The following is a 27,401-nucleotide window of genomic DNA, read 5'->3' on the forward strand; positions in this document are numbered from 1 at the left end:
GGAAGGAAAAAAGAAAGGTGGCAACGTTTGAAACTACATGTAAATTGTTTGGAGAGACAAATTACAGAGGTCTTTGCATTAATCTGTGATAATTGCTGCACCATTTAGATCACTCCCAACAAGGGTTTAACCCCTTTTCTATGGTTAAAAAAACAACTGGAATTAAACATTTTGTTAATCTGAACTGAACAGGGACATGTCCCAGTCAAACTGAATTTAAAGTACTCCAAACAGCTTTATTTACTGCTCAAAAAAAAAATAAAGGGGATGGAAGGCATGCTGGTTGACCTCTTAGGAATCGGGAGAGGTCAACAACGGATTGTCTAAAAGTAAAGTTTTGGGGGTAGGTGATGATACTAGAGAGTCAGGTAGTGAGTTCCATGCATCAACCTACTGGGTTACTAAAGTCATATTTCCTGCAGTCAACTTTAGAGTGGTTTTCTTTAAGTTTGTATCTGTTCTGTGCTCGTGTGTTGTGGTTGAAGCTGAAGTAGTAATTGACAGGAAGGACGTTGTAGCAGATGATTTTATGGGCTATGCTATAAAATATTACCTGAATATGTTTGGGGTTATTAATCTCCAACTCGCCACATCCCTATCTCCCCTTTTCTACACTGTTTGCAACAAGGTGAAATGGGATTTATGTTTGTTTGTTTTTTTAAATCAATACAATTTTTTCCTTTCCAATATTTTCTGTTATTTTATTTTGTAACAAATTATTGAGGTATCTTGGAGAATGAAAGTTCACCCCCCCCCAACAATCATGAAATTCCATGGATGGCCTCTCTTTTTCCTCACAAAAATTGTTTTCAGATCAGAATGGAAAAGTGTCCCATGAACTATCTCAATGATGTTCCTTTTTCATTGCCTTTAGAGGGCTCTAAAGATCTGCGGAAAGAACTGAGGAACATTGGGCTGGACTAGAAGACCTTCCAAGGTCCCTTCCATCTCTGTTCTGATTCGGATTCCTATCTTGGCCAGCTTTAAAACTCTACTTCGCCAATGAGATGAAAACGCTGGATGGGAGAGAGCGCCCCGTCCTCCCATTCCTTCCGACCGCGCACAATGGACGAAAAGCCGCCTCTTAATCGCTATCCTTAAAAAAAAGGGGGGGGGGGGACAAAAACAAAACTTGTCCGCTTCGCCTCCTAGCAACAGGAGTAAAGCCTTAAATTACACAGCAAATGTGAAAGAAGGAAACCGGCCAATGAGCGAAGCGCTCTTCAAAGTGGGGTGATATTGACCAGCCGGAACATTTAAAGGGAGGAGGCCGGTAATACGAGCAGCCAATGGCCGGTGGAACAAAGCGGCCGCCGCGCCTAGATTGACAGCTCAGCCAGCCGCTTAAAAAACAGAAACGGGGACAGCTGAGCGAATGAGGGAAAAAAAGAGGTTGGTCGGCGGTTGAAAGCCCGCGCAGATTGACATGCGCGGCAGCCAATGGCTTTTCTCAATACCTGTATCGGCGCAGCCCAATGAGGCATCCGTGGCTCGGCCGGCAGGTGAACCAGTTTCTCCGAGCGCGGAGTGGAGTTTGGCGATTGGGAACCGCCGGAGAGAGAGAGAGGGAGAGATGTTGTTGTCGTCGGCGTCCCCGGTGCGCGTAGGGCTGCTGGTGCTGCTGCAGTTGCTGCTGCTTCTGGCAGCTCCGTTGCACGGCCGAGAGATCCGCTCCGGGGCGAAGGCGCTGCGGGTCCGGCGGGGGGTACGCGGCGGGGCTGAGCCGGAGCCTGGATGCGGCCCGAAAGACGAGGGGTTCGGCAAGGCGGTGCTTGACAACAACACTCACAAGGTGAGAAGTAGGGAGGGGCCTTCCCGACCGGGTTTTATGGGGGGGGGGCACGGATGGGTACCGGCGAGGCTCGCAATGCAAAGCGGCGGGCTTTGACTTTGGGAAAAAAAACCCGAACTTCCCGCTGGAGCGAGCGAGAGAATCGAGCGCGATCGCTCTTGCAACAGGCGAGGGTCGCTTTGGGTGCCTTTGAAGTGGGTCCTCTGAACATGGGCAGAGTGCTTCCCCCCCTTTAGTTTTTGGAACCAACAGCTGGATGAGCTTCCTTGGTTTTCGCCCTTGGACTGTAGCAGGACACTCGAGCCGATTGTTTTCTTTTTGTCCTTTTAAATATTTTTTATTAATTTTCCACTTAAAAAAATAAGTACAGAACAAGGTCAAAGTAAATTAAATTAAATTAATAATAGCACTGTACTGTATATACAGATATTAGCATTATAGTCACTATATTTATATTGTATTAATTATACACTAGACTAGACTATGATTTGTCTCAAGTATATAAATTAGTACATGCTTTTTTCCATTAGCAAAATAATTTCATATATATACTTCAATGATTGTGTTTTCTTTTGTCATTGGGCAACATGACACCTTAGTGTGGTGTTTAGGTGTAGAGGGGGACTGTGGTGTGTTAGGTGCATAAGACAGCCACACTTTTCAGATGATAAGGGAGCTGATCCAGTAGGTTTCTCAACCTTTCTAATGGCCTGACCCCTTAATACAACTTCTCATTCTGTGGTGACCCCCAACCATAAGTCTAGCGCCAATTCTCCCAACAGAGCTTTAAGTTGATTGGCAGGAAGGTCAGAGGGACACCACCACTGTAAACTCCTGATTGGTAGGATTGTAAAAATACGTTGCAAGGTGCCAGAATAGAAGCTTTAGTTCCTAACACCATGGGAAATTTGTCTTCTCCCATGGTCTTAGGCGACCCCTGTGAAATGATCGTTCGACCCCCAAAGGGGTCCAAACTCCCAGGTTGAGAACCACTGCGAAGCCTATTGTTTTCTTCTGTTGTTGGGCAACATGACAACCTAGTGTTGTGTTTGGGTGTAGAGGTGAACTGTGATGCATAAGGTGGTAAGACAGCCACGCCTTTCAGATGACAAGGGAGCTGAAAGATCCGGTAGATTAGTTTAGAGGGAGTTTAGGCATAAAGTGCTGTTCTTCCTTTTTCCCTCTAACCCTCCTGAGCTAAAGACTAGGGTTGATCTCCATCAAAGATCTTGGAGTAATCATAGCCAACGACCTAAGTGCTAGAACCCACTGTAACAACATTGCCAAAAAGGCACTAAGAGTTCTTAATCTAATTCTTTCCTAGCTTCTTCTCTGGCAATATTATACTGCTAACCAGAGCTTATAAAACATTTGTTAGACCAATTCTGGAATACAACTCACCTGTCTGGAACCCTCATTGCATATCAGATATTAATACAACCGAGAGAGTCCAGAAATATTTCACAAGAAGAGTCCTTCACTCCTCCACTCACAACAAAATACCTTATTCCACCAGACTTGAAATACTGGGATTAGACAATTTACAACTATGTCGCCTCTGATCTGATCTAAGTGTAGATTATAAAATCATATACCAAAATGTCCTTCCTGTTAATGACTACTTCACCTTCAACCACAGCAATACAGGAGCACATAATAGATTCAAACTAAATGTAAACAGCTCCAAACTTGACTGCAGAAAATACAACTTCAGCAATAGAGTGATCAATACCTGGAATGTATTACCTGACTCTGTGGTTTCTTCCCCAAACCCAAAAAACTTTAACCTTAGATTATCTACAGTCAACCTCTCCCCATTTCAGGGACCACTCGATTCATAATTTTAAATCCTGTGGACCACTAATATGGATTTTTTAAAAAGATAAATAGTATTTAGTGCAATATAAAAAAAAGCAAATAATTTTTCTGCGGACCATCAAAATTTTCACATGGACCACTAGTTGGTGACCACTGCTTTAGAACATACTAAATCCTTAACCAGTCTCTGCTTTGGGTGTTAAAAGTAATGCATACTGATTCTGAAATTAGCATTTGTGCAATACGATAGCAGGGCTAGAAATTACTAGCTTGATTAAAGTAAAAAGTCAATTTCTATGGAGCAAAGAGTCATCAGTTATTCGATTAAATCTTAGATGATTGTATACCAGTCTTCCTCAATGCCCTCTTGTCCTGATGCTATCTGGAAATGTGAAGGTTCAATGCATTTGGTAGGCGCTCCCTTAGGGGAGAAAAATTGTTCTGTCAAGATAATCTGACAGTTGGACATGGGAATGTCCCTTGACAGAAAGTAAACTGTTGAAAGCCTGAGAATAGGATCTGGTTATCCTGTTCCTGAATGCAAAAGATTTAAGACTATTCTAATTTTTTATATATGTCAAGCAGCACTGTTAGGCATTTGTAACATATGATTGAAATGGAATGAGTCACATGTATCAAATACTGAACACTCAAATGTGCCAATATTGGTCTCAAGTAAGGAAAATTTGAAAACCTCAAGGAAAGTTTAGTTTTGTTTCAGTTGATAACTCAGACATTTCCTCATTTTTTTAAACCTTATCTAGTTAAATATCTTCTGTTTTCCTTACTTTTATTTAGTATGGTTTTGTTACGTTTCCTCTTTTTAAAACAATTTCTAGATGAATTCTCATTTTTTTAAAAACTTACCTACAGTAAATATTTGCTTCCTATTTTTTTCTACTTTTCTTTGGTAGGCCTGTTTTTCTTCTTTTGAAGCAGATTGCTAATTCAATTCGTCATTTATTCCCAGTATCTTGTGACTTTGAGACTTGTGATGTGTATAATATAATCTAACTTGATGACTTTCTTGGGGGATCTTAATGTTAGATAACTTGAATCCATGCATTCACATTCTCCATTCCTGTTTCCTTGTTTGTGTTTGCTTTGCTTAAAACAGAAAATCCCAAAGTCCGCCTACATTTTATTTCTGATTTATGAAAGGCACTTAGTGATAACCTTTTATTATTTCTAAATGTACATAACAAAGTCCAAAAATAGTTCTTGAGAAAAGAAAGAATAACAGTTTGCATGCTAAACCTTTTCTCCATCTGTCAGTATTCTGGAAAAGCTCTTTTCTGTGGTGGTAGTTTTAATTTCTGTTGTGTTATTTTTGGAATTACATTGTCGCTTGCTTTTAAAATAAAATTCTGAAATGAAAAGAATAGTGAAAATCCTCTGAATTGAGTGTTTCCTAAGTACAGTATGTATCTACCTTGAACAAATTACTGTTCCCATTCCTGATTACTGTTACATTTATTATTTACTGTCCATATGGCAGTACTGCTATTACTGTTATATATGACAAAATAGAAAGAGTTGTTTTGCCAGAGATTACTACAAGTTCTCAGCTGGTATTTTACTAAATTCAAGACTTTATCAGTTTTGTGCACATGTAAGACTGAAAGCTCTGTTAAATGCAGATAGGCTAAGTTGAATCTGGTTCTAAAAAATAATGTTCTTCTGACATGCTGTTTATTGTATTCTTTCTCAGTAGAGATTGTGCTGCTTTTGTATTTTGTGTAACATATGGTGTATTATTATCATTAAATATATGATACATAGTATTGGTATTGATTTATCTGATTATAAATTGCCTTAATGTGCTTTGTCATAACTGCTTTAGAGCCAATATGGTAATTTACTGGATTTTGAAAGGAATGTACATATTAGTGCTTAAACACTTTTATAGGGAAAATCTGCAGCTGTGTTTAATATATATGATGATTATATCAAAGGGAAAGTTCATCATAGTTTACTATGGGAAGTTAGTTAGGACAAGTACAACTTCAACTATGTTAGGTAACAGTTGGGATGCATTTGTATATGTACTTCTAATAACACTAGTGTACACAGTTAGAGAAGCAATATATAGCAGCAGAAATAATTCTAATGAGTTAATGAAATATTCTTAAAATATTACAACAAGGTTCGACAAACCCAGGCGCCTGGTCGCCAGTGGCGCCTAGAAAATGTTGTCTGGCGCCTAGAAAATGTTGCCTGCTGTACTGTATGTGTATACAGCAGTGTTTTTCAACCGGTGCGAGACATGGCCAGGTGTGCCGCGAGGTGGCTCCTGCAAGTGGGAGCTCCAGGGCTGAGGCTTCAGCCCTGGAGCTCCCACTTGCAGAAGCCGCCCCCCGGCTATTGCCCGCCGCCGCTACCCGCACACCCCAAAATACCTCCCTGCGTGCCCTTTTCCATGGGCGCGCAGTTCCCATTCCCCTGCCTGCCTGGGGGGGGGCGGGGGCGGGGAGGCGCCGGCAGTAGAAGGCGCTGCCTCCGCCCACCCGATCCGCTCCCTCTCCTCCTCTTCCGCTGAAAGAAACGCGCGGAAGCTGCCTGCTTGAGCCTGGCGTTGCTCCACCCCGCTTCTTCCTGCTTGTCATCCTCCGTTGCCAGGAAAGCCGGGTTTGTTTTCCGTGAAAGCAGCGCGCCTTTTAACACGCTGCTTTCCTGCACCAGCGACGTTTGGCTGCCGGGGGGGCGGGGAGGAGAAAATCCTCCCCCCCCCAGGAGCAGCAAAAGCCTAAGCGGCGGGGTGCACCGTTTGCCTTCCGGCTCAGTCGCAGAGGCTTTTGCTGCTTGTGGAGGGGGGGGGGGTTTGGCGGTGCCGATGCCAAATGCTTTCCCTCCGTGGTGGGGGGTGCAGGGCAGGCGCAGTCAGCCCCAGGAGACAAAGATGGAATGAGAGAAAGGAAAGAGAGAGAAAGGGAGGGAGAGAAAGAAAAAGTGAGAGATAGAAAGGATAGAGAGAAAGGGAATGAGAGAAAGGAAAGAGAGAGAAAGAGAGGGGGAGAAGGAAAGAGTGAGAGATAGAAAGGATAGAGAGAAAGAGGGAATGGAAAGAGAGAGAAAGGGAGGGAGAGAAGGAAAGAGTGAGAGATAGAAAGGATAGAGAGAAAGAGGGAATGAGAGAAAGGAAAGAGAGAGAGAGAGAAAATAAGAGAGAGAGCAACAGAGAGAGAAAGAACAAGAGAGAGAAAGCATGAGAGAGAGAGAGAACAAGAGAGAGAGAGAGAAAATAAGAGAACAAGAGAGAGAAAAAGATAGCAAGAGAGAGAGAAAGCAAGACAGATAGGGAGAGGAAAGGAGAGTGAGAGAAATGAGAACAAAAAGGGGAGAAAAAAGGAGAAATGATAAAATGATTGAGGCAGAGAATGAGAGGAGAGAGAAACAAAAGAGAGAGAGAGAGAGGTGATTCTTGAAGCATATGGTAAAAAGCATCCAAATAATAAGAAACCCCCCCCCCCCAGCCCACACCTGTTTTTGAAAAGGATAAAAGAGAAAAAAAACCCAGCCCTCAACTGGTTTTGGAAATGGTTGGAGTGTGTATACATACACACACATAAGGGGGGGAGAGAGACAGGGATGGAAAAAGAGGAGAAGTGAGAGGGAGAAGGAATGAGGGAAAAAGGGAGGAAGAGAGAGAAATGAGAAACATGAGAGAGAAAAGGGGGAAAGACAGGAGAAGTACCCATAAATGAGACAGTGGTATAAATTTCAGGAGGGATGATTGATGATTGACTGTATTTATAAGGGGATGTTACATGGGATTGTATATATGAGGGGGTTATTTATGTATGTATGTATGTATGTATGTATGTATGTATTTATTTATTTATTTATTTATTTATTTATTTATTTATTTATTTATTTATTTATTAGATTTGTGTCATTTTGGTTGGTGGTGTGCCCCAGGATTTTGTAAATATAAAAAGTGTGCCGCGGCTCAAAAAAGGTTGAAAATCACTGGTATACAGTATATTTTTCCCGCCTTGTGTTTACGCCCAGAAATGGTACATCTTGGCTTCCGTAGCTCCGCCCATCAACCTCGGAGCGAGCTGCTTTCCCAGCGTCCCCTGCGCTTGCGTGCGTCTCTCCCTCCCCCCCTTGCCTCCATTCCGCCTCCTACTCGAACCCCTTCACTCCCCCCCACCGCACACAGACGCTCCGATCTTGGCCGCTCACCCGCCTTCGGAGAGAAGCGGAAGCCCCTCCCCTCCCGGCGTGAGGTTTTGTTCATTCCTCCTCCGGCCGCGTGCGCGGTGACTTCCGACCAGTAACCCCTCCTCCCCCCTCCCCCCCTCCCCCGCGTCCCCGGCCCGGTCTCCCTTTCCTTCTTCTCTGTTTCGGTTTCTGACTAACGGTCTCCCCTCGGATCCCGACGGGAGTACAGCAGAGCCGGCTCGGCGGAGCCAGGCCTGCGCTGGGGGGGAGGGGGTGAAAGCGATGTCAGGTGGAGACTCGGCAAAAAACCAAGTTTGCTTAAAAAAAATTCTGGCTCCTAAATTTTTTGGCTGGCTCCTAGATTCTGAACAACTTTGTCGACCCCTGTATTACAAAAATGCTATATTTAGTAAACCTGAAATCTTATCTGTCCTAATTATCTTCTGCAATGTTTAAATTTAAAATTAAATTTTGCAGTTTATGTATTGCAAAACTTTCAGTTTTTGAATACTTATTAATCCACCTGCAGCTAAATACTTACTGAAAAAAATTATTTACAATTCAGAAAAATCATATAATTATGTCCATTGGATAAATATACATACATATGTACTTACATATGTACATACATATATTGAAATGTGTGAAAAAAGAGTATCCAGTATCAGGGAATCTGTGTCCTTATGTATAATTCGATGACATTTTGCTTTTTCACCTTTCTTCCCCCTCTTCTCCATAAACTATATTATTTTTAATTTGTGTTTTTTAACCAATCAATGTTTATATATCTATTGAGAGTATCATATCTCAATTTGTATGTTTGTGCATTCATTTGCCAGAATCATAAATTGAAGGTTGCCTCCCTTCCCCCAAGATCTGGCTTTTTCTAGTTATTTTTTTAGAGAGTTCAAAGTAGGAAATCAGATGAAACATTAATTTCATACGCTTTCTGGCTAAGGCGGAGGAGATCTGGCCTTAATAGAAAGGGAAAACTTGACCAACTGGTAAGATAATGGGCCTGCAGATAGTATGTTTTCTTTAGGCTATTTGTGGCATAGGTTTCATAGTATGGGAATTATGTTACAGTTAATTACCAACTTGTTTAAAGTTTCTTTTCCCATTTTCCTGGATTAGGTGGCTTTATTCAAAATATCTAACTATCCATTAAAATGTGTGTTGCTGGTACTACAAATATTTTTCCTAATATGAAGATAATGTAAAGCAAGGTTTGCCTGCTGTTAGAAAATTTTAGCTGGATCACACCTGGTCAATATTAAACAAGAGTCTGTTAAGAAATCTTAGTATTATAAGCCTTGTCTGAGAAGTTGAAAAACATTCTGAAAGAAAAGAGCTGCAAACCACAACCATACCTTTGCAGAGTGTTGGGAAACTACAAATTGTGCAAAATGCAGGCACGTGAGCAGTCACGGGCCTCCGAAGGTATGCCCATGTTTCTTCAGCACTCCGCAGACTGCATTGGTTGCCAATTGGTTTCCAGACATGATTCAAAGTGTTGGTTATGACCTATAAAGACCTACATGGCATCGGACCAGATTATTTATGGTACCGTCTTCTGCCGCATGAATCCCAGGATCCAGTTAGGTCCCAAAAAGTCGGCCTTCTCCAGATCCCATCAACTAGACCAGTGTTTCCCAACCTTGACAACTTGAAGATATCTGGACTTCAACTCCCAGAATTCTGGGAGTTGAAGTCCAAATATGTTCGAGTTGCCAAGGTTGGGAAACACTGAACTAGACAATGTCGTTTGGTGGGGCCTAGGGGAAGAGCCTTCTCTGTGGAAGCCCCAGCCCTCTGGAATCAGATCTCCCCAGAGATTCGTACTGCCCCCACCCTCCTTGCTTTTTGCAAGAATCTGAAAACATTTATGCCACCAGGCTTGGGGTCATTAGACCCTAGCCTCTGTCCAATGAGTATGTTGTATGTTTGTTGTCTGAATAGGAATGAATGATTTTTAGAATGGTTTTTAGATTAGTTATTTATATTAATTGGATTTCAGATGTTTCATTGTATATTATTTTTTGATATGTTGTGAGCTGCCCCAAGTCCTTGGAGAGGAGCGGCATACAAGTCCAATTAATAATAAATAAATAAATAAATAAATAAATAAAGAAAGAAAGAAAGAAAGAAAGAAAGAAAGAAAGAAAGAAAGCCAATAAAGCTTTGTTGAGTGGTCACCAGTAGTAGAGATTGATTTGAAGTAGTCTATCCGATCTGCCTGTATTAGATTGCAATTCTCATCATCTCTTACCATTATGAGCCCGGGTGGCGCAGCAGGTAGAGTGCTGTACTGCAGGTCACTGAAGCTGACTGTAGATCTGAAGGTCAGGGGTTCAAATCTCATCACCGGCTCAAGGTTGACTCAGCCTTCCATCCTTCCGAAATGGGTAAAATGAGGACCCAGATTGTGGGGGCAATAGCCTAGCTCTGTTAAAAAGTGCTATTGCTAACATGTTGTAAGCCGCCCTGAGTCTAAGTAGAAGGGTGGCATAAAAATTGAATAAATAAATAAATAAATTATCCATACTGATGGGAAATCTGAGTTTAATATTTGGAGATCTACATCTGCCCTCTTTTATCTCCTCCTTTCATCTATTCCTGCTTTTGCCCTGTTTGCCCTAAAATTTCATTGGTATTAAAGTGTCCACTTTCAGTAAAGCTTTGGAAGTTTGAAATAATTTCTTGTTATGTGATGTATCTCAGATATTCAGTTTACATTTATGATAAGCTTCTAAAAGCTATTTATTTTTGATGGAATGGAAAGGAATTGACATCTTGGTTTAATTCCATCTGTCACTGAACTGTGAAATACTTGGATACTTTGCTCGCCGGCCCTTTGCCTTCAGCTTACACAAGGATATTTTTCATCTGTTTCAATGCAAAGCTTATGTGATAAAAGAGCCTCACAAAAGCTTGGATGTCTCAGCACGTGAAAGAATGTATAATTGTTTGCTTGTAGTGTCTGTTCGATTGTTGTCATCTATAATAGAATAGACAGTGTCTGTTGGAGACTACAAAGCTAACAATGGCTTTCACAATGTTCTTACAGACTTTTTTGCACATCTAAAAAGTAAATAGTTAAAATTATATCTGGATCTCATGCTGATATCTCACACCCATTGTATCAGCTAACTAGGACTCTTCTTCTAAATATAAACAGATATTTAAAAGTGCAGCCAAGTAAAAAGATTAAAAAAATAAAAAATAGAAAACAAATTACAAGCTGTGTAAAATTAAATAAGAATTTTTAAATTAATTACAGTATTATATTTAAAGGTCATCTTATATCAATGCACTACTTTAAAACTATTGTTATCAATAATTAGAAAAGGCAACCAATATATGAGTAATCATATCACAATTAATAGCAAATTTGGTTCAATCTGATAGTGTCTGTAGTTATTATAACAAGTGAGAATTTTTAAAAAAAATCTTATGCTAAACTCAAACTTCAGATATAGTTTAAGTCTATGTCCAGAATTACAGTATAGTTGATAAAAGGTTTCTATTTTCTGAATTAAATTTAAACTCAGTATCAGATTTATTTCATTTGTTTTAATACAAGATTATACATGACGCTAAGCCACATTCTGTATCTTGGGAACCTTCACATATGCAAGGATATTGGAGCTATTCTTCTGACTAGGGTATGAAACGTTAAGTTTCTGAATAAGAGCTAAACCAAATTTAGGGAGACACTAAGATAATTTGGGATATGACATTTAGACCTTGCATCTACCAGAGAGCTACTTGTATATAATATTCATATATTCAAGTAACAATGTCACATATATTTTGTATAGTTGCGTTACTTTAAATAATGATAAATGTATGAAGGCTACACATGTTTCTTCGAACTTAAGGGCATACAAGATTACAATTTTAGTTTCAAGAAACGATAAAGCATCATCTGAACGCAATTCAAAATTATTTATATTTTCTGGAAAATATTCTAATCTTTAAATACATGATCAATTTAAGTATGTTTATATTGTTCAAATTCAACTTAGGTTATAATAATACCCATTAATCCTCTTACTATGGTAATTAACATTGTAAAACATCACTTTGATATATTCTGCCTTTCTCAAAGTGATAAAATATCTCGAGACAAGCCAAGCATTGTTACCACCCAGGACAGCAGTGAAGATCTGGTGCAAACAACACGACTGTGGTGGAAGGTGTTCACAGGCTTGCTACTGTATGCCTAAAATCAAAAGTGTGTGAAGGATGGTCTGCCCAATAGCACTATATGGCACTGAATGCTGGCCAACCATCAAAAGTCCTGAGTGCCCATTCCATTGCTCCCTTGGTCATTAGGCATTTTCCTTCTTGATCATCTTAGCAGTGATATAGTCTGGCAGCAATGGGTGTTGCACCAATAACAGAGAAAATGTGGGGAAACTGCCTGTTGGGCATGGGATGGCTACATTCTACATTGTTGCCTGCACCACCTACCATACAAATCTAATAAATTATTATTATTATTACCACTTCAACAGTGAGGGCAGGACACAGTTAACCTGGATATGAAAACTATCCAACTGGACTTGGTTGCTGGGCTTGATTGCATGAAATTGCATGAAATGGTATTCATTGATTCATAATGCAGCATGGCTCTATTTGTTGGGCATTTATATTTGGCAGTGCTACACTAACTCATAATTTATCATCAAAATTTGTCTTCCTGATTTGGCCAGTGTCTTCTAAGATCCATCGCGGCAGAGGAAATAAGAACCACATCATTGACCTGTTGAAATTGAATTTTTCTATTTGTTAAGTGGAAGAGGGAGTTAATTTATTTTCATCTGAATATTTTTCTTGCATTTTCCTGGTGTCTTTCATTAACCAGCTATGGCGGACTGTTTTAAAAGAATATTTTTTTCTAAATCATAGGCAATTCCATGAAAATGGTGCATTTCAAAAAGAATTTCCCAAATGTGTACAGTATGTGGGTATCAATTACTGTCTTATTATTAATATAAACTCTTGAAACTATTTAAAATATTCATTTTTTCCCCCAAATGTTATGGCGATCTCTTCCCTATTTATCACTAATTTGTCTTTATATTTTTTATTGGCAAAAAAAAAATATCCCTTGAGAAATGGGCATGGTGATACAAAATGCCAGAGTCCAGTATCACTTTCATAAGAATTTTTCTGGGTCTCCACAGTTCCCAAGACAATAAATAAAAAAATTAAAACAGGAGAAATAACCAAATGTCATTGTTTTATTTAACCTTGCTTTTGTGTTTGCATTTACTATATTCTTGTACTCTTCCAGGTGTAATGAAATGTAACTCAGCGTGTAGCAAAAAGAAAACAAAAGGAAAAAAACCCACACTCATAGTAAGAACCACTCAAATGAGGAAAAGTCAATTAATCACAAGTTTGAGATCCGCATGACAAATTATCTACAGGTCTCAAATTTAATCTTAGGTCATATTGACCTGAGCAGAACAACAAGGTTAAACAATAAGTAATTTATTATTTAGCTAACTTAGAAACTACAGAAGTAAGTAAATGTGGTATGCAATGTGTTCGTTTTTGTCTTATAAACAAAAAAAAGTATCTAAAAAGATACTTTTGTGACTGTTCTGGCTTCTGGAAGTCTCAGGAGAGGCCATTCTTTGTTTCTTATTAATAAATCCTCTCAAAATTGGAAATTCTTTTTAGCAGTGCCTTCTTTACTATTTTATCATTTTACATATTTTTTTATTACTGCTGTTATGTTTTTGTTGTAGCTTGCTGTGAGATGTCAGGTTAGTTGGGAATCATTTCTGCACCAATGAATTATAACATTATATGTGGTGATATTGTTTGCAATAGATATACTATTGAGAAGAATGAATTACAATGCTAATGTGGATGTATGTAGTTCTTTATATTTAGACGTGTAGGCAACCACGTCTGAAAAAAAAAATTAAATCCTTCCTTTAATCTGAGGTCATCCTGATATAACTTTTAGTAAGGAGGGCAGTGCATGATTTCTGGCTCAGTAACTTGGTGAAACCAGTTTTTCAGGGTTTGAAAAAATTTCTAGGAGTACTAAACTTTCCCTGCCCTTTCTCTAGGACAAGAAAGGTTTGAATGGTTAGATACTGTGTTTTTATTTACTTTGCTATGGAAGATGATAAGAACAACTATATTTATTTTATTGATTTATTTTATCTATTTTTTATGCCGCCCAACTCCCAAAGAACTCTGGGTGGTTAACAACCAAATATACATGAAATGTAATATAAACACCCCTAAAAACAGTTCAAAACAATTTAAAACCAACAATTAAAACAGTTTAAAAAACATGCATGTTTTTAATGGCCAGATCCCGATGGCATGCCATCTGATCAGCGACCCCAGGCCTGCCAGAAAAGCCAGGTATTTACTGCTTTTTGGAAGGCTAGTAGGGTGGGGATAGTCTGGATCTCGGGAGGTAGCTGGTTCCAAAGAGTTGGAGCAGTCATAGAGAAGACCCTTCTCCCTGCAGTCCTACCAGCCTGCAGGTGAGGGCTGAAATAGATACTGTATTTCAGAAAGTACACACTGAAAGGGAATAAAGTTCAATTTCAAAGCCTCCTCCCATTTTGATAGGGAAGGAAGTTTCAGGGATTTAATACAAAATAAGCATGTAAGCCTTACAATCTTTCCTCTCTACAAAATACATATTGCATTGCACTACTATATTTTGGTAGTTATATCATTGGTTCCCGAGGCTTTAGAAATACTCCTGGAAATAAGTGATTGCGAAGAGGTTGTTTCCCTATTTTTCTGTTAGGTTATTTCTTGACTGCCACAATGTTGGAATTAAATTACTCATAATTTCCCCTTTGATATGTGTTCCTTGCTGTTTCCATTCTGGCCCTAATGGGAAGCTATTTTGGAAGAATTCTGATAAGTCATCAATAGTAAGTTTTACTTATAGCAAAGTCAGTGTTTATTGCACCGAGTTGTGTAAAGGCAGAACCTCTTTTTTTCTTGTAGTCAGAGCACCCATGTTCCAGATTTCTCTTGTTTTGGCAATAGATCAGATCCTAGTTGCCTTTCTTAGACCGGGAGAGAACTAACTCTCACAATTATTTTCAGTCTTCCTGAAGTGAAATTGCAGAAAGCATAATTAATACTGATACTCCCAATTTCTCATCCCCTTCGAATTTTGTATTGTAAATTGTGAACTCTGCTCACTCTTACTAGTGTTAGGATCATATTCAGTATGCTCCTTTTGAGATGAATCACCTCACTTGAAATATTGGCAGTTCTACCTGTATTGTTTGTTCGGATGGAAGACTTCAGGAAAAGGTTGGTCTAGCAATCTTGCAGATTTATTGTAATGCTTTGGGCACTGGGAAAACTACATCCTGCCTCACAGTAATCTCATGTGTGGTTAAATAGGTGGTTATGACACTGCCATAAGTGCATTCCTTTCACTTTGCGCTATCCCTCCTGCATAATTGTGGATGTTAAACATAATCAGAACTTATAAATTACAGTTCTCCAGATGTCAAATACGTTCTGGCAGTGCCATCTGAATGATTCAATGGTAATTGAACTGCCTTAAGTCAAGACCTAGGCAAATGCTGTGATCCTGCTATTTACTGTAGTCTTCCAGGAAGATTGTGACACTGAAGTGCTAATGACACTAATTTGTGAACTTTATAGCAATTCTGGCAAAATAAAGTGCTACGCTATGCTTTTCACTCTTGAATGCTAAATGAGTTATTAATAGTGAGGAATCTCAAGTAAACAATCTGGATTTTGAATGCTTGTTTTATTGAAGATTTGAATTTCCCCAGCTGTTCCCCAGCTAACATATTATTACTGCTGCATTTCAGCTTGGCAGCCTCTCATGTAACTCTTCATATTATTCCTAAGGTAGCAGTGATGCAGGTGCAGAGTTTTCATAGCTATAAGATGCAGATGTAGATGCTGTATGCAGTTTTGTGCTAATATTTGTGCTGCCGTGTATCATATTGCATGGTTTATATTAATGTTGGATCGATTAAAGCATTATTGTTTGATTAATTTTGGGCATTCGTGGAAGAAATGAGAAACAGGGGCGTTAAACTATGCCCTCTATGTAGTAGTAGAAAATCTTTCAGAGTTGCATAAAGAAGGATTGCTGTCCTTGCAGCTGTGTGATGATAACATGATTAAAAAGCAATTTAATTCCAAGCAAATATGAAAGTCTTAAATCAGCTTTGGCTAGATATTATTGGATCTGCTATGCATTGGATCTACTATGCATATAACTACATCATTCAATTCAATTTCAATTCAATTTATTAGATTTGTATGCCGCCCCTCTCCGAAGACTTGGGGCGGCTCACAACAATAATAAAAACAATATTCCAGCAAAAACAAATCTAATATTAAAAAGCACATAAAACCCTATCATATTTTAAAAAGCAAACAACATATACATACCCAAATATAAAAAAGCCTGGGGGAAAGGTGTCTCAACTCCCCCATGCCTGGCGGTATAGATGGGTCTTGAGTAATTTATGAAAGACAAGGAGTGTGGGGGCAGTTCTAATCTCTGGGGGGAGTTGATTCCAGAGGGCCGGGGCTGCCACAGAGAAGGCTCTTCCCCTGGGGCCCGCCAAACGACATTGTTTGGTCGACGGGATCCGGAGAAGGCCAACTCTGTGGGACCTTATCGGTCGCTGGGATTCGTATTATGGTCAAATAACACAAATGCAGTACCAGATTTAGGGACAGAAAAAGATCTTGTGGTACATGTTATGTTTGGAAGCAGTGAAGAAATTAGTTCAAAAATACTTCAGCATAAAGAGTAAACATTATTAATGTTCCACAGATATTTATAGAAATGACTAATGCATTTTTTACTTGAGCAGCGAATTGACAGTATGAGCAAATGATTATTAATACTAATGATTAAAAATAATGATGATGTGAAATTCAATTTGTTGAAAAATGGCTAGACTAATGGTATGGCATATATTGAAGACCTAACTGTACAGCAAATGACTAGTCAGCTTCTGTTCGAATACTTCTAGAGAAGGAGAATCTACCCACCTCCCAAGCTAGTGGTTTCTGTTGTTGGCCAACTCTTATCATTATGGTGTTCAATTGAACTCTCTATTCTTGCAATGTAAACTGACTGTCATATGTTCTAGACTAGAGCAATGCTGCTCAAGTCTGTCTTGTTTTCTACATGAGGATTCTTCACATGTTTCAGAGACTCCCCACATTATATTTTTGCCAGGCGAAACAAAGCCAACATTTCCAACTGTTCCTTCTGGGTTTTAATTATTTTATTTATTTTTCAAAACACATAAAACAAAATATTGACAAAGTGCTCAAGTACGCTTGCAAAAATCTAAACAAATATCTCATTTTCATTCCATGAATATATTTGTCAATGTCCTTCATAAGCTACAGCGCTAAGAACTTGGCAATGTACCATATTCTAGATGTAATCTGAACAATGCCAAATAGAGAGGAGAAAAGTAGGGGTGGTTCTGTTGATCTTAACCCATTCCTTCTGGGGAATGCAGGCTAGGATTGTTTTGAGCTTTTCTGCGTATGCATCATATTCTTGGCTTGTGCTCAGCTTGTGCTTCCTCAAGCTATTCCAATCATTTTCTCATGTATTGCTGTGTGGCATTCTCCCATTCTGGGTGCATATCTTTTAAAGTTTTCCTACCCAAATTATTATGTTTGTTGTATTGAAATTAATTTTGCTAGCTTATGCCTGTTGTCACGATGCCGTTCTACAATATGTTTGCTATCCTTCCTTATCTTTGTGTTGTCAAGAAGTTTGGTAAACCCAATTTTAACCCATTCTCTAATTTAGAAATACAGTGGTACCTCTACCTAAGAACGCCTCTACTTAAGAACTTTTCTAGATAAGAACCAGGTGATCGAGATTTTTTTGCCTCTTCTTAAGAACCATTTTCTACTTAAGAACCCAAGCCCGGAAAACTTTTCCAGGAAATTTGAGAGTGGCATGAAGGCCCGTCCAGTTTCCTGCCATTTCCCCTGGGCTTCTCTCTCTGGCGCAGTGTATGGGAGGCAGCCTTGTGCTGGGTGTATGGGAGGCACGTGCTCCTCCTCGACGCCTTAGAGTCCCTCTTTTTAAAAAAAAAAAAAGCCTTAAAGTTTTGGATTTTTTTTATTCCCCTCACATCACCTTCTTCCTTCGGCAGCAACTGTCCTCCTCCTCTTCTTCCTCCTCCCCCTCCCACCCAAATTCTGAACTTTTATTTCTTTCCTAATGGGTTTGCACACATTATTTGCTTTTACATTGATTCCTATGGGAAAAATTGCTTCTACTTACAAACTTTTCTACTTAAGAACCTGGTCACGGAACGAATTAAGTTCTTAAGTAGAGGTACCACTGTATGTTGAATAGCACAGGCTTGAGAAGAGCTCTGCTGCAATAGGCAGCTCAACCCCTCTTTCAACTTTGAAGAGCTGTTCACATGAACTTGTTGGATATGTTTATTTAACTATTTTAGAGCTGAAGCTCTGTTTTTCATTTTCTGTTTGTGTTCTGTTTAACTCTTCCTGTTCCTTGTGTATTTATAGAGGACCTGGATTGTTGGGGACAATATGCTGACTCTGTAAACCACTTAGAGAGGGCTGTAAAGCCCTTTGAAGCAGTATATAAGCCTAAAGGCCAGCACTAGTGCTATAATAATTTTGCAAACTGCCCTTCTTTTTCTTCTTCCAGAGAATGGTATGCAATCATTCTTCCACCATCTTAATTTTGAGAACTCCTCAATCCTCTAACTTAAAGCATCTTTATGGATATTAAAAGGTTCTTTAAAAGTTATCCTGCAGCACCTTCAATAAAATACCATAAAACCCAGCAAAACTAAATCCACAAATATCATCAATTCTGGCATGGCAGAAATGTTACTGCCTATAATCTCAGTGCAAGTCTGTAACCTATATCCAGTTTTAATAAATGAATATAAATGTAGAATACTCTTGTGTCTGCAAACTCACATGGCAAGGGGATTTTCCTAATAGATTCAGTTAAAATCAACATTTTAATTGGATTGTGGAATGCATCAGAAAACTGCAGTTGTTGCAACAGGGAACCAAATATCTGAAGAAATTTGAAGAACTAGGCATTTGAAATTCAACATCATTAGGAATTTTCCAACTTTCTCTAAAAAGTATTTGTCGTGTAATTCTACTCATTATGCAATCCATAACTGTTAGTATGCAGTATATTGCAAATTCTAATGTACATTTAATTAAATTAACAGTAAATGCTTAACTAGGTTTTTGCAGTTTGAGTATAAACACAAAGCTTGCATTAAATTATGATTTTCACCAGAAACTAAATAGATGAATTCTTACCTTCTTTCTGAGCTACTCTGTTCCCCTGAAAATAAGACCCTGTCTTATATTTTTTTTGAACCCTGAAATGAGTACTTGGCCTTATTGCGATGCACTCAAAAGCCCAATTGGGTTTATCAAGGGATGTCTTATTTGGGACTTGTATTGAAATGGATAAGTATTTTGCATATTTATAGAGTCCGTTGGAGTTGGGCGACTAATAAAATTGCTTTGAAAAAATTAATGGTGATGAGAAAACATAATTTATGTTGAACATATAATTTATTTTGTGTATTCTTAACATATCCAATGCTACAGACTCAAAAAATATAAACATTGTATCTTGTACACAATGCCTGTGATCTGTATACAGTATTGCAATTTCTTAAAATGAATTTCACTGTAAAGTTGCAAAAACATTTCAGCACATTGAGATTATTTTACTCTACAGGTGGTCCTCGATTTACAGCCATTCATTTAGTGACTGCTTGAACTTAATAAGTGACATATGACTGTTTTTCACACTTATGACTATTGCAGCATCGCCATGTCATATGATCAAAATTCGGATGTTTGGCAACTGGCCTGTATTTATAATTGTAGCAGTGTCCTGAGATCGGCTTTTGCGATCTTCTCTCAAACAAAGACAGGCACACTTAACAGTCATTCACTTAACAACTTTGCTAAGAAATGTCATAAAACAGAGCAAAATTAACTTAGCAGCTGTCTTGCTTAACAGGAATTGTGCATGTAAGTTGTGAACTACCCAAACTTGCTTCAAAGGAAGATGACCTTGATTTTAAGATTCAGAAATATATATAGGAAGAAAATGAGTATAAACAGAAATCAGTGCCATGTTTAATTGTCAGTGGAATTAAATGTGTAAATGTTCAAAACAAATGTTTATTATTATTATTATTATTATTATTATTATTATTATTATTATTTTATTATTATTATTAATTAGATTTGTATGCCGCCCCTCTCCAAAGACTCGGAGCGGCTTATGGCAACCATCAATATAAAATTGCTTACAATTTAAGCAGCAAACTCCCCATATATTTATGAATGTGGAGTTGATAGGGTGGGGTGATTTATTTATTTATTTATTTATTTATTTATTTATTTACTTATTTATTTACTTATTTACTTATTTATTTATTTATTTATTTAAGTAAATTGCTTTGAACTCCAGGAGAAAATGTAGAATTAAATGGCTGGAATTCTTTTAAATATATTATTAAGCAATATGGACAGTACAGATCATTGGGTCGCGAGTGGAGCCATGCAGCAGTTTAAGGTTTTTTTAAAATGCTTTATTTCAAGTCAGAAGTACAGTAAGAGCTCTTGGTTTTCTCTTCATTTTTCTGTCTTCCTTGTTCCTTGTTTTACTTGTTCTTCCACCAAATGTTTTCATCCAGTTTTAGTGCTGCTTCTAAATTTTAACTCTACCAGTAGGCTGATATTTAGCAATAAAGCTAAGGATATATTTGAATCAGACACCCACTTTTAGAATAGTTCAGGAGAAGCGTTCATATTACCGTATCCCTTCTGTGCCGTTATTGAAGAAGCTGTTACACAAATAGCGCTTATCAACCTCTTCCTCCTTCAGACTGGTTGCTAATTACAGCTGTGTTTCCATAGCCATGGGTAATTTAACCCCCATAGTATCGGTTTTCCCTACTTTATATACCTGTATAGCTATAACACAGTATTTGCTTCTTCCTTGAGCTATTATTCATGTGAAAAACATTGCTAGTTACAATTATGACTATGATTTTTATCTGTGCACCATTATTAAATACATGGTGTTCAGGAAAGCAGTATCAAAATGAGACTGTGTTTTGCAGCATTTCTTGTGCCAGCTCCTTTCCTCTGGGAACCAACAATTGCACCTGGATTCCTGAGGATGAAGTACATTGTTTGGCTTTCTGAACAGTAATTGTTCTGCCAATGTTGGATTGTTCGGTGTGCTTTTATTTTTCTTATTTTGAAGCAATATACATGCCTGGGAAGCTTTCATCTCGTGTAATTTGGTGACTCGGAGGTTGTGTGTGTTTCATATTGCTACTTACAGCGGTCTTGGTTGATCAGTAGTCTGTATTTTTAATTTACAACAGTGTTTCGGTTGTGATATTTCTGGGCTCAGGTGTTTATGCAGTTGTTAAAGGAAGCCTTACAACCTTTGTAGAAGAACTCGTGATTTGAATTTTGCACGTATATTTGTTTTTCTTTCTGAAGTAACATTAACAAATATATTTAGGCAAACAACAATATGTTGCCTTGTATCTTTGGGACATTAAGAGTGTCATGCCTTATGCAACAGACAGGTTTATTGTGATGGCTGTAATCCTATTAAGCACGTGTTGGCACAGACTTCAAGAAATATAAATAAGAGAAATTTAGAACATTATTGTATATTATACGGTTCTCTAATACTGCATTCTGATGACATATTGGAGGGGGTTTTAAAGACCAGATGCATATTGGAATGATGGATGGTTGGCCTATTTAATTTATTTTTAATGTGCAGTTGCTCTGCCCAAATCATTTTTAAGCCATCTTAGAAGAGAATGGGAAATGCGAGGAGCATTTTTTATTTTATTCCCTCTTGGGTATGCACTTGTGTCATTGAAGCAGACTACCTTAATTCTAATACCAAAAAAGGGAGAGGAGAAAAAAGACCATGGAGAAAAGAATTACAGTATTTGCATCAAGTTGCAGAGAGCTATTTAGAGTAATACCAGTAATAGTATTAAATGGTACTTTATGAATACATGTTAATTCTATGGAAGCTATTAGTCTCAGTAATTGCTTCCCAATTTAGAGGAATTTTGAATTATTTTTGGAGCTGGATTTTGTAAAAAGAATATTTTAACCAATTCTGCAAAATAAAACAGAAGGAAGTATAAGAGGAAGTATTGTAGTAATATTTTGTTCTAGAGCAAGAATGGCTTTTGTAACTGTGTTTTGCCATTACCACCACCTGTGGATAGCTAACTAAAATGCTGGCTAACAGCAGAGTGATATGCTAGAAGTTATTTTAGCATTTAAACCAGTGGTTCTCAACCTGGGAGTCGGGATCCCTTTGGGGATTGAATGACAGTTTCACAGGGGTCGCCTAAGACCATGGGAAAAGGCAAATTTCCCATGGTGTTGGGAATTAAAGCTTCTACTCTGGTGCCTTGGAACCTATTTTTACAATCCGACCAATCAGACATTTACAGTGGGGGTGTCCCTCTGACCTTCCTGCCAATCAGCTTAAAGTTCTGTTGGGAGAATTGGCGCTAGACTTATGGTTGGGGTTCACCACAACATGAGGAACTGTATTAAGAGGTCGGGGCATAAGAAAGTTGAGAACCATTGAAATTAAACATAGAAACTTAAGTAAGAGAACCTATGACATTTAACCTTGCTGACTTCAAGACTCAAACCTCAAGATAGTTTTTCTGCTATGTATTCTAAATGGTCTGTGATTAATATGTGCATGTGAATGTGTGTGTGTGCACACATACATGTGTGTGTGTGTGTGTGTGTGTGTGTTTGTGTGTGTAGTTTTGAGAGTGGGCAACAGAATTTCATTTTTTTTAAATGTGTGCCAGCCAGGAATAGATTCCAATTGCCTACTCTACCAGTTTGCATCATGATGGAAGTGCGCATTTTGCAGAAGACTTTGTGCATTCGCAGAGAGGTGGGGTTTTTGCCAGTTGTGGTAACCGGAGGACAGGTTCGGGAGTGTGGACTGCCTCCCATCTCTGTCAGTTTGGTGAGCTGCGGCAAATTTCCACTATGGTTCTAAAGAACTGGTCCGAACCAACAGCGACCCATCACTGGTGCCAGAGTATTCACAGAAAAAAGTGTCAGTAAAGGTTGTCTTAAACTTGCTCAGACTTCGTTTGTAGCAAAGATGTATTTATTTGCTTCAATTAAGTGACATACATAGAAGAAGACTTTTGAGGTTTTATATCGGCAGATTCTCATCTAAGAGATCTGTGGTACAGTAATACCTCGTCTTACGAACATAATTGGTTCGTAAGGCGAAAAGTTCGTAAGATGAAACAATGTTTCCCATAGGAAACAATGTAAAAGCGATTAATGCGTGCAAGAGGGGAAAAAAATCGCAAAATGGCGCTCTGCTGGGCGCCGCCGCCTGGCTGTCACCTTTTAAAACAACTGGGGGGCTTCTCGGTGTTCTCCCGAACCCGAACCAAAACTTTTGCCGAACTTTTCGGGTTTGGGAGGCCGCCGAGAAACGCCGCTGCCCGCCTGTCACCTTCTGAAACAGCCAGGGGGCTTCTCGGCGTTCTCCCAAGCGCCGAACCCAGAAGTTCGGCAAAAGTTCGGGTTCAGGTTCTGGAGGCCGCCGAGAAGTGCCCATCTGTTTCAGAAGGTTACAGCCAGGCGCCGCTGCCCAGCGGAGCGCCGTTTTTTCAATCGGCAGCAGCGTTTTCAGCCGATCTGGATGCTGAAACGGAGGTAGGGAATCCCAATAGGGAATTCCATGGGCAGAGCTTTGACATCACGAAGACGTCCTTCCTGGAGGCCACGTTTCGGCTGAGTGTATGGAAATAGAACTACCAAGGAATTCCAGAAAAGTGTCCTGAAACAATGCAGTCAAACTCACCTCAATGGCAACTGGATCTTTACATTAAGAAAAGAGAATTGTTGAGTCACACTAGATGTATTTCCGGCAACACATCTTCATTGCATAATTTGACAGACCTCAGTAGTTGGAGCTGTGAGTAAATTTACATGAAATCTCTCCCAATTTTCCTACTACTGTTAGTCAATAAAAGTGTAGTAATATTTCAAGATGAAAAAGGGAAATAAAAATAAATGTGTTGCTATGTTAAGCAGCAAACTTCTTTAAGCATCCAAAATAGACTATTCTCTGCATTTCTCTTAAGTATGATGTGGTCCCTCCCTCAAATCTTCATAGGTAATGACATCCAAGTCTTGCGCATGGGTGCCCGAGCTCTTGGCTAGCCTGGGTCAAGGTTAGTGGGCCAAGGCTAGTGAAGAGGAATTGTCCTGGGCCACATTTAAAATATATAATATAGTTAGTATATATAAATCACACAATAATATTAAATGATTACAATCCTGTGGAATTGCATTGCTAGCTGTCCAGGACCATATGTGACAGTGGGCTGTATCAGGGTTGTTTTTGACTTCAAGGGGGCCGGAGGGGGGGGGGTTACCACATGTGACATCCCTGAGCCCCATTTTCGGTGGTAGAGAGCCACAGGAGGCCATCGTGGACAAAAACAGAGGCTGGGAGGGCTGTTCATGGCCTCCCAAAAATCTGTTTTTGCTGTCAGAGGGCTCCAGGAGGCCGTCATGACCCATGCAGCCCTCTCAAGCTCCGTTTTTGCTGGCAGATGGACCACAGGCTGGTCCTACGCTATTTCCAGAGTAGCCCACGGGCCAGATCTAAGTACCTTGTGAGCCAGATCCGGGCTGGGGGCCTTGAGTTTGACACCCCTGCTCTAGAAAATCAACTCCATAAAGGGTTATCTGTTATTTTATATACTTTATTGGGAAATTATAACTATTAAATTTAACGGGCAATAGGATTGTGAGGAATATGATGTCCAGAAATAAGTTTCTAGGAAGAAAGGTTTTTGGAAGAAAGGGAGGGATTTTACTGAATAATGTCAGCTACAGGAACAGGGACTAAAATGTATTTGCAATTGTTTTTACAGCGTGTCTTCAATGACCTGAGTGGCTCGGTGTCCCTTTCCTGGATTGGAGATAGCACTGGAGTAAGTAATAAAAATTGGTTGAGCCGATATTTTAAGTATTCATAAGGAGCAAAAGTATTAGATGTGAAATAGTTCCATACAGTGTTGGATTCGTGCTTTTAAATGCCTTAAACTTCCCAAAACAAGAATTACAGTATTTTTGTCTGGTGGGTGATAAGATGTTATTCTCTACAGCTCCAAACTATTCTGGTTCTTCTTTTAAATATTGCCATCTTACTCATGAACAAAGAACTATTGTGGGTGTTTTGTTGTGTAAATGAACACAGGTTTGGTAAGTAACATCTATCTACCCATTCAGGGTTGAGGTGACAATTGCTTCAGTGATGAAGCCTTATTGGTGTGGAGAAAAACATCCCACATATTTCTTAATATCCTCCACAGAGCTGTTGCTTGTTCACCTCATGCTGAAAGAGAATGCTGCAACCGAAGAGCTTTTTTAATTTGTATAATTTTGACAATCCTGGACACACATACAATCTGGGAGAAATCCCTCTTAGCAGTAGCGACTGTGAAAGAGACCTCGGAGTCTTGGTGGACAGTCAACTAAACATGAGCCAACAATGTGCAGCAGCAGCTAAAAAAGCCAACACAATCCTAAGCTGCATCAACAGGGGAATACACTCCAAGACCAGGGAAGTCTTAATACCACTCTACTACGCCCTGGTCCGACCACACCTGGAGTACTGTATTCAGTTCTGGTCACCACACTTCAAAAGAGACATTGAAACTCTGGAGAAGGTGCAAAAAAGAGCAACCAAGATGATTAAGGGATTGGAAACCAAGACTTACGAAGAGAGACTGAGGGAACTGGGAATGGATAGCCTAGAGAAAAGGAGGGGCAGAACGGACATGATAGCAGTCTACAAGTATACGAGGGGATGTCACAGAGAGGAGGGGATCACTTTATTCTTCAGGGCACCAGAGGGCCGGACAAGGAACAATGGCTGGAAGCTGACCAAGGAGAGATTCAACATGGAGATAAGGAGGAACTTCCTGATGGTCAGAGCAATCAACCAATGGAACAACCTACCAGCGGATGTTGTGAACACCAACACTCTGGACATTTTTAAGAGAAGATTGAACTGCCACTTGACTGGTGTACTATAGGGTTCCTGCTTGGGCAGGGGTTGAACTCGATGGCCTTCATGGTTCCTTTCAACTCTAACAAACAATCAATAAACAAACAAACAAACAAATAAATAAACAAATAAACAAACAAACTAACAAATAATCCTTAGACACAATGGAGGTTATCCACTGTACAGTGTAGGGCAGGTGACAATAGTAGGAAGGGTCATATAAGTTGTCAGCTGATTTCATGGAGAGTTGGATTTAATGAAGCATTTTGGGAGAATAATTAAGAAAAATCATATATATTTTTCCAGTTCTTACTTTTAAACCAGGAACAAAAAGAGACACCGAGGAGCTGCCCAGTAGCAGCTAATGTAGTTTTGCCAACTTCCTTTTCTTTCTTTCAAAGATAATGGAATCTTTGGAATCTAAGCCAGTTAATCTAGTTATTTCTAACTGCTTTTCATACTCCTTTATTTAAACTATCAACAGTATCAATAACTAGGCCAACTTTTAACTAAAAAAAGGTGAGTAGAGTCAGAATTGATTAGAATCATAGAATCATAGAGTTGGAAGGGACCTCCCGGGTCATCGGGTCCAACCCCCTGCTCAATGTTCATGTAGTCATTTAACCATCCCAGAAAGATGACTGTCCACTCTCTGTTTGAAGACCTCCAGCGAAGGCGAGCCCACCACCTCCTGTGGCAAACTGTTCCACTGATTTATCAACCTTATTGTTAGAAAGTTTTTTCTGATATCTAATCTAAATTTACTCCCCTGCAGTTTCATTCCATTGTTTCTAGTCCTTCCATGTGCTAATGGGAACAATGCTTAATAATTAATGTTAATATTTAGATGAGAGACTTCTTCCCCTTTCACACTCTCTGACCAATAATTGTGGAAGAATATGGTGGCAAATCACCTCTGTGCCAATAAAATGTATGTTCATGTTCATGTAGTCACTGGGAACTGTACTCAGTCCAATGGAGATGACTAATAAACAAACAAATACTAACCTGATAGAATCTTTCTTTTAACTTTCAACAAACCCAACCTAATGCTCATTCAGGAATTTCACTGATGCTCAGCATAAGAGCACCATTTCTGGTGCTACTAAAAACCAGACACTTCCAATTCATGATGTGTTGAGATTGGATATCTGGGGTTTTTTTGGCGTGTGGGAGGGGACAAAATACCAAATTCTAAACATATTTATTAATGTCTTGGTCTCATCAGTATACAATCCAGGTATTTACACAGTTTCAATAATCAAAAGGCAAGTGATGATTTCAGAAAAAAACTGCACATTTAAAAAAGATTGCAATTCAAATATTTTTTACTTAGCCAAGTGAATGATCATATATTAGCTCTGATGCATTGCTGTATCAAAGCTATATAAATATTTTTTAAACTAACAGTCTACTGACAGTTTAAGTTCCTCTTTCCTCTTTGTATTTTTA

The 27,401-nt window shown here is 39.0% G+C and overlaps 1 protein-coding gene across 1 annotated transcript in view; it reads left to right on the forward strand.

Moving 5' to 3' along the window:
- Window positions 1-1,457: 1,457 nt before the first annotated feature.
- SORT1 (sortilin 1) overlaps window positions 1,458-27,401 on the forward strand; it is a 69,066-nt gene continuing 43,122 nt past the window's right edge. The window contains exons 1-2 of the mRNA XM_070745130.1: window positions 1,458-1,792; window positions 24,811-24,870. Coding sequence (XP_070601231.1) covers window positions 1,574-1,792; window positions 24,811-24,870 — 279 coding nt within the window. The 5' untranslated portion in view covers window positions 1,458-1,573. The remainder of the gene's footprint in view (window positions 1,793-24,810; window positions 24,871-27,401) is intronic.

This window comes from Erythrolamprus reginae, chromosome 3 (assembly GCF_031021105.1).
Source record: "Erythrolamprus reginae isolate rEryReg1 chromosome 3, rEryReg1.hap1, whole genome shotgun sequence".
Classification (NCBI taxonomy): domain Eukaryota; kingdom Metazoa; phylum Chordata; class Lepidosauria; order Squamata; family Dipsadidae; genus Erythrolamprus; species Erythrolamprus reginae.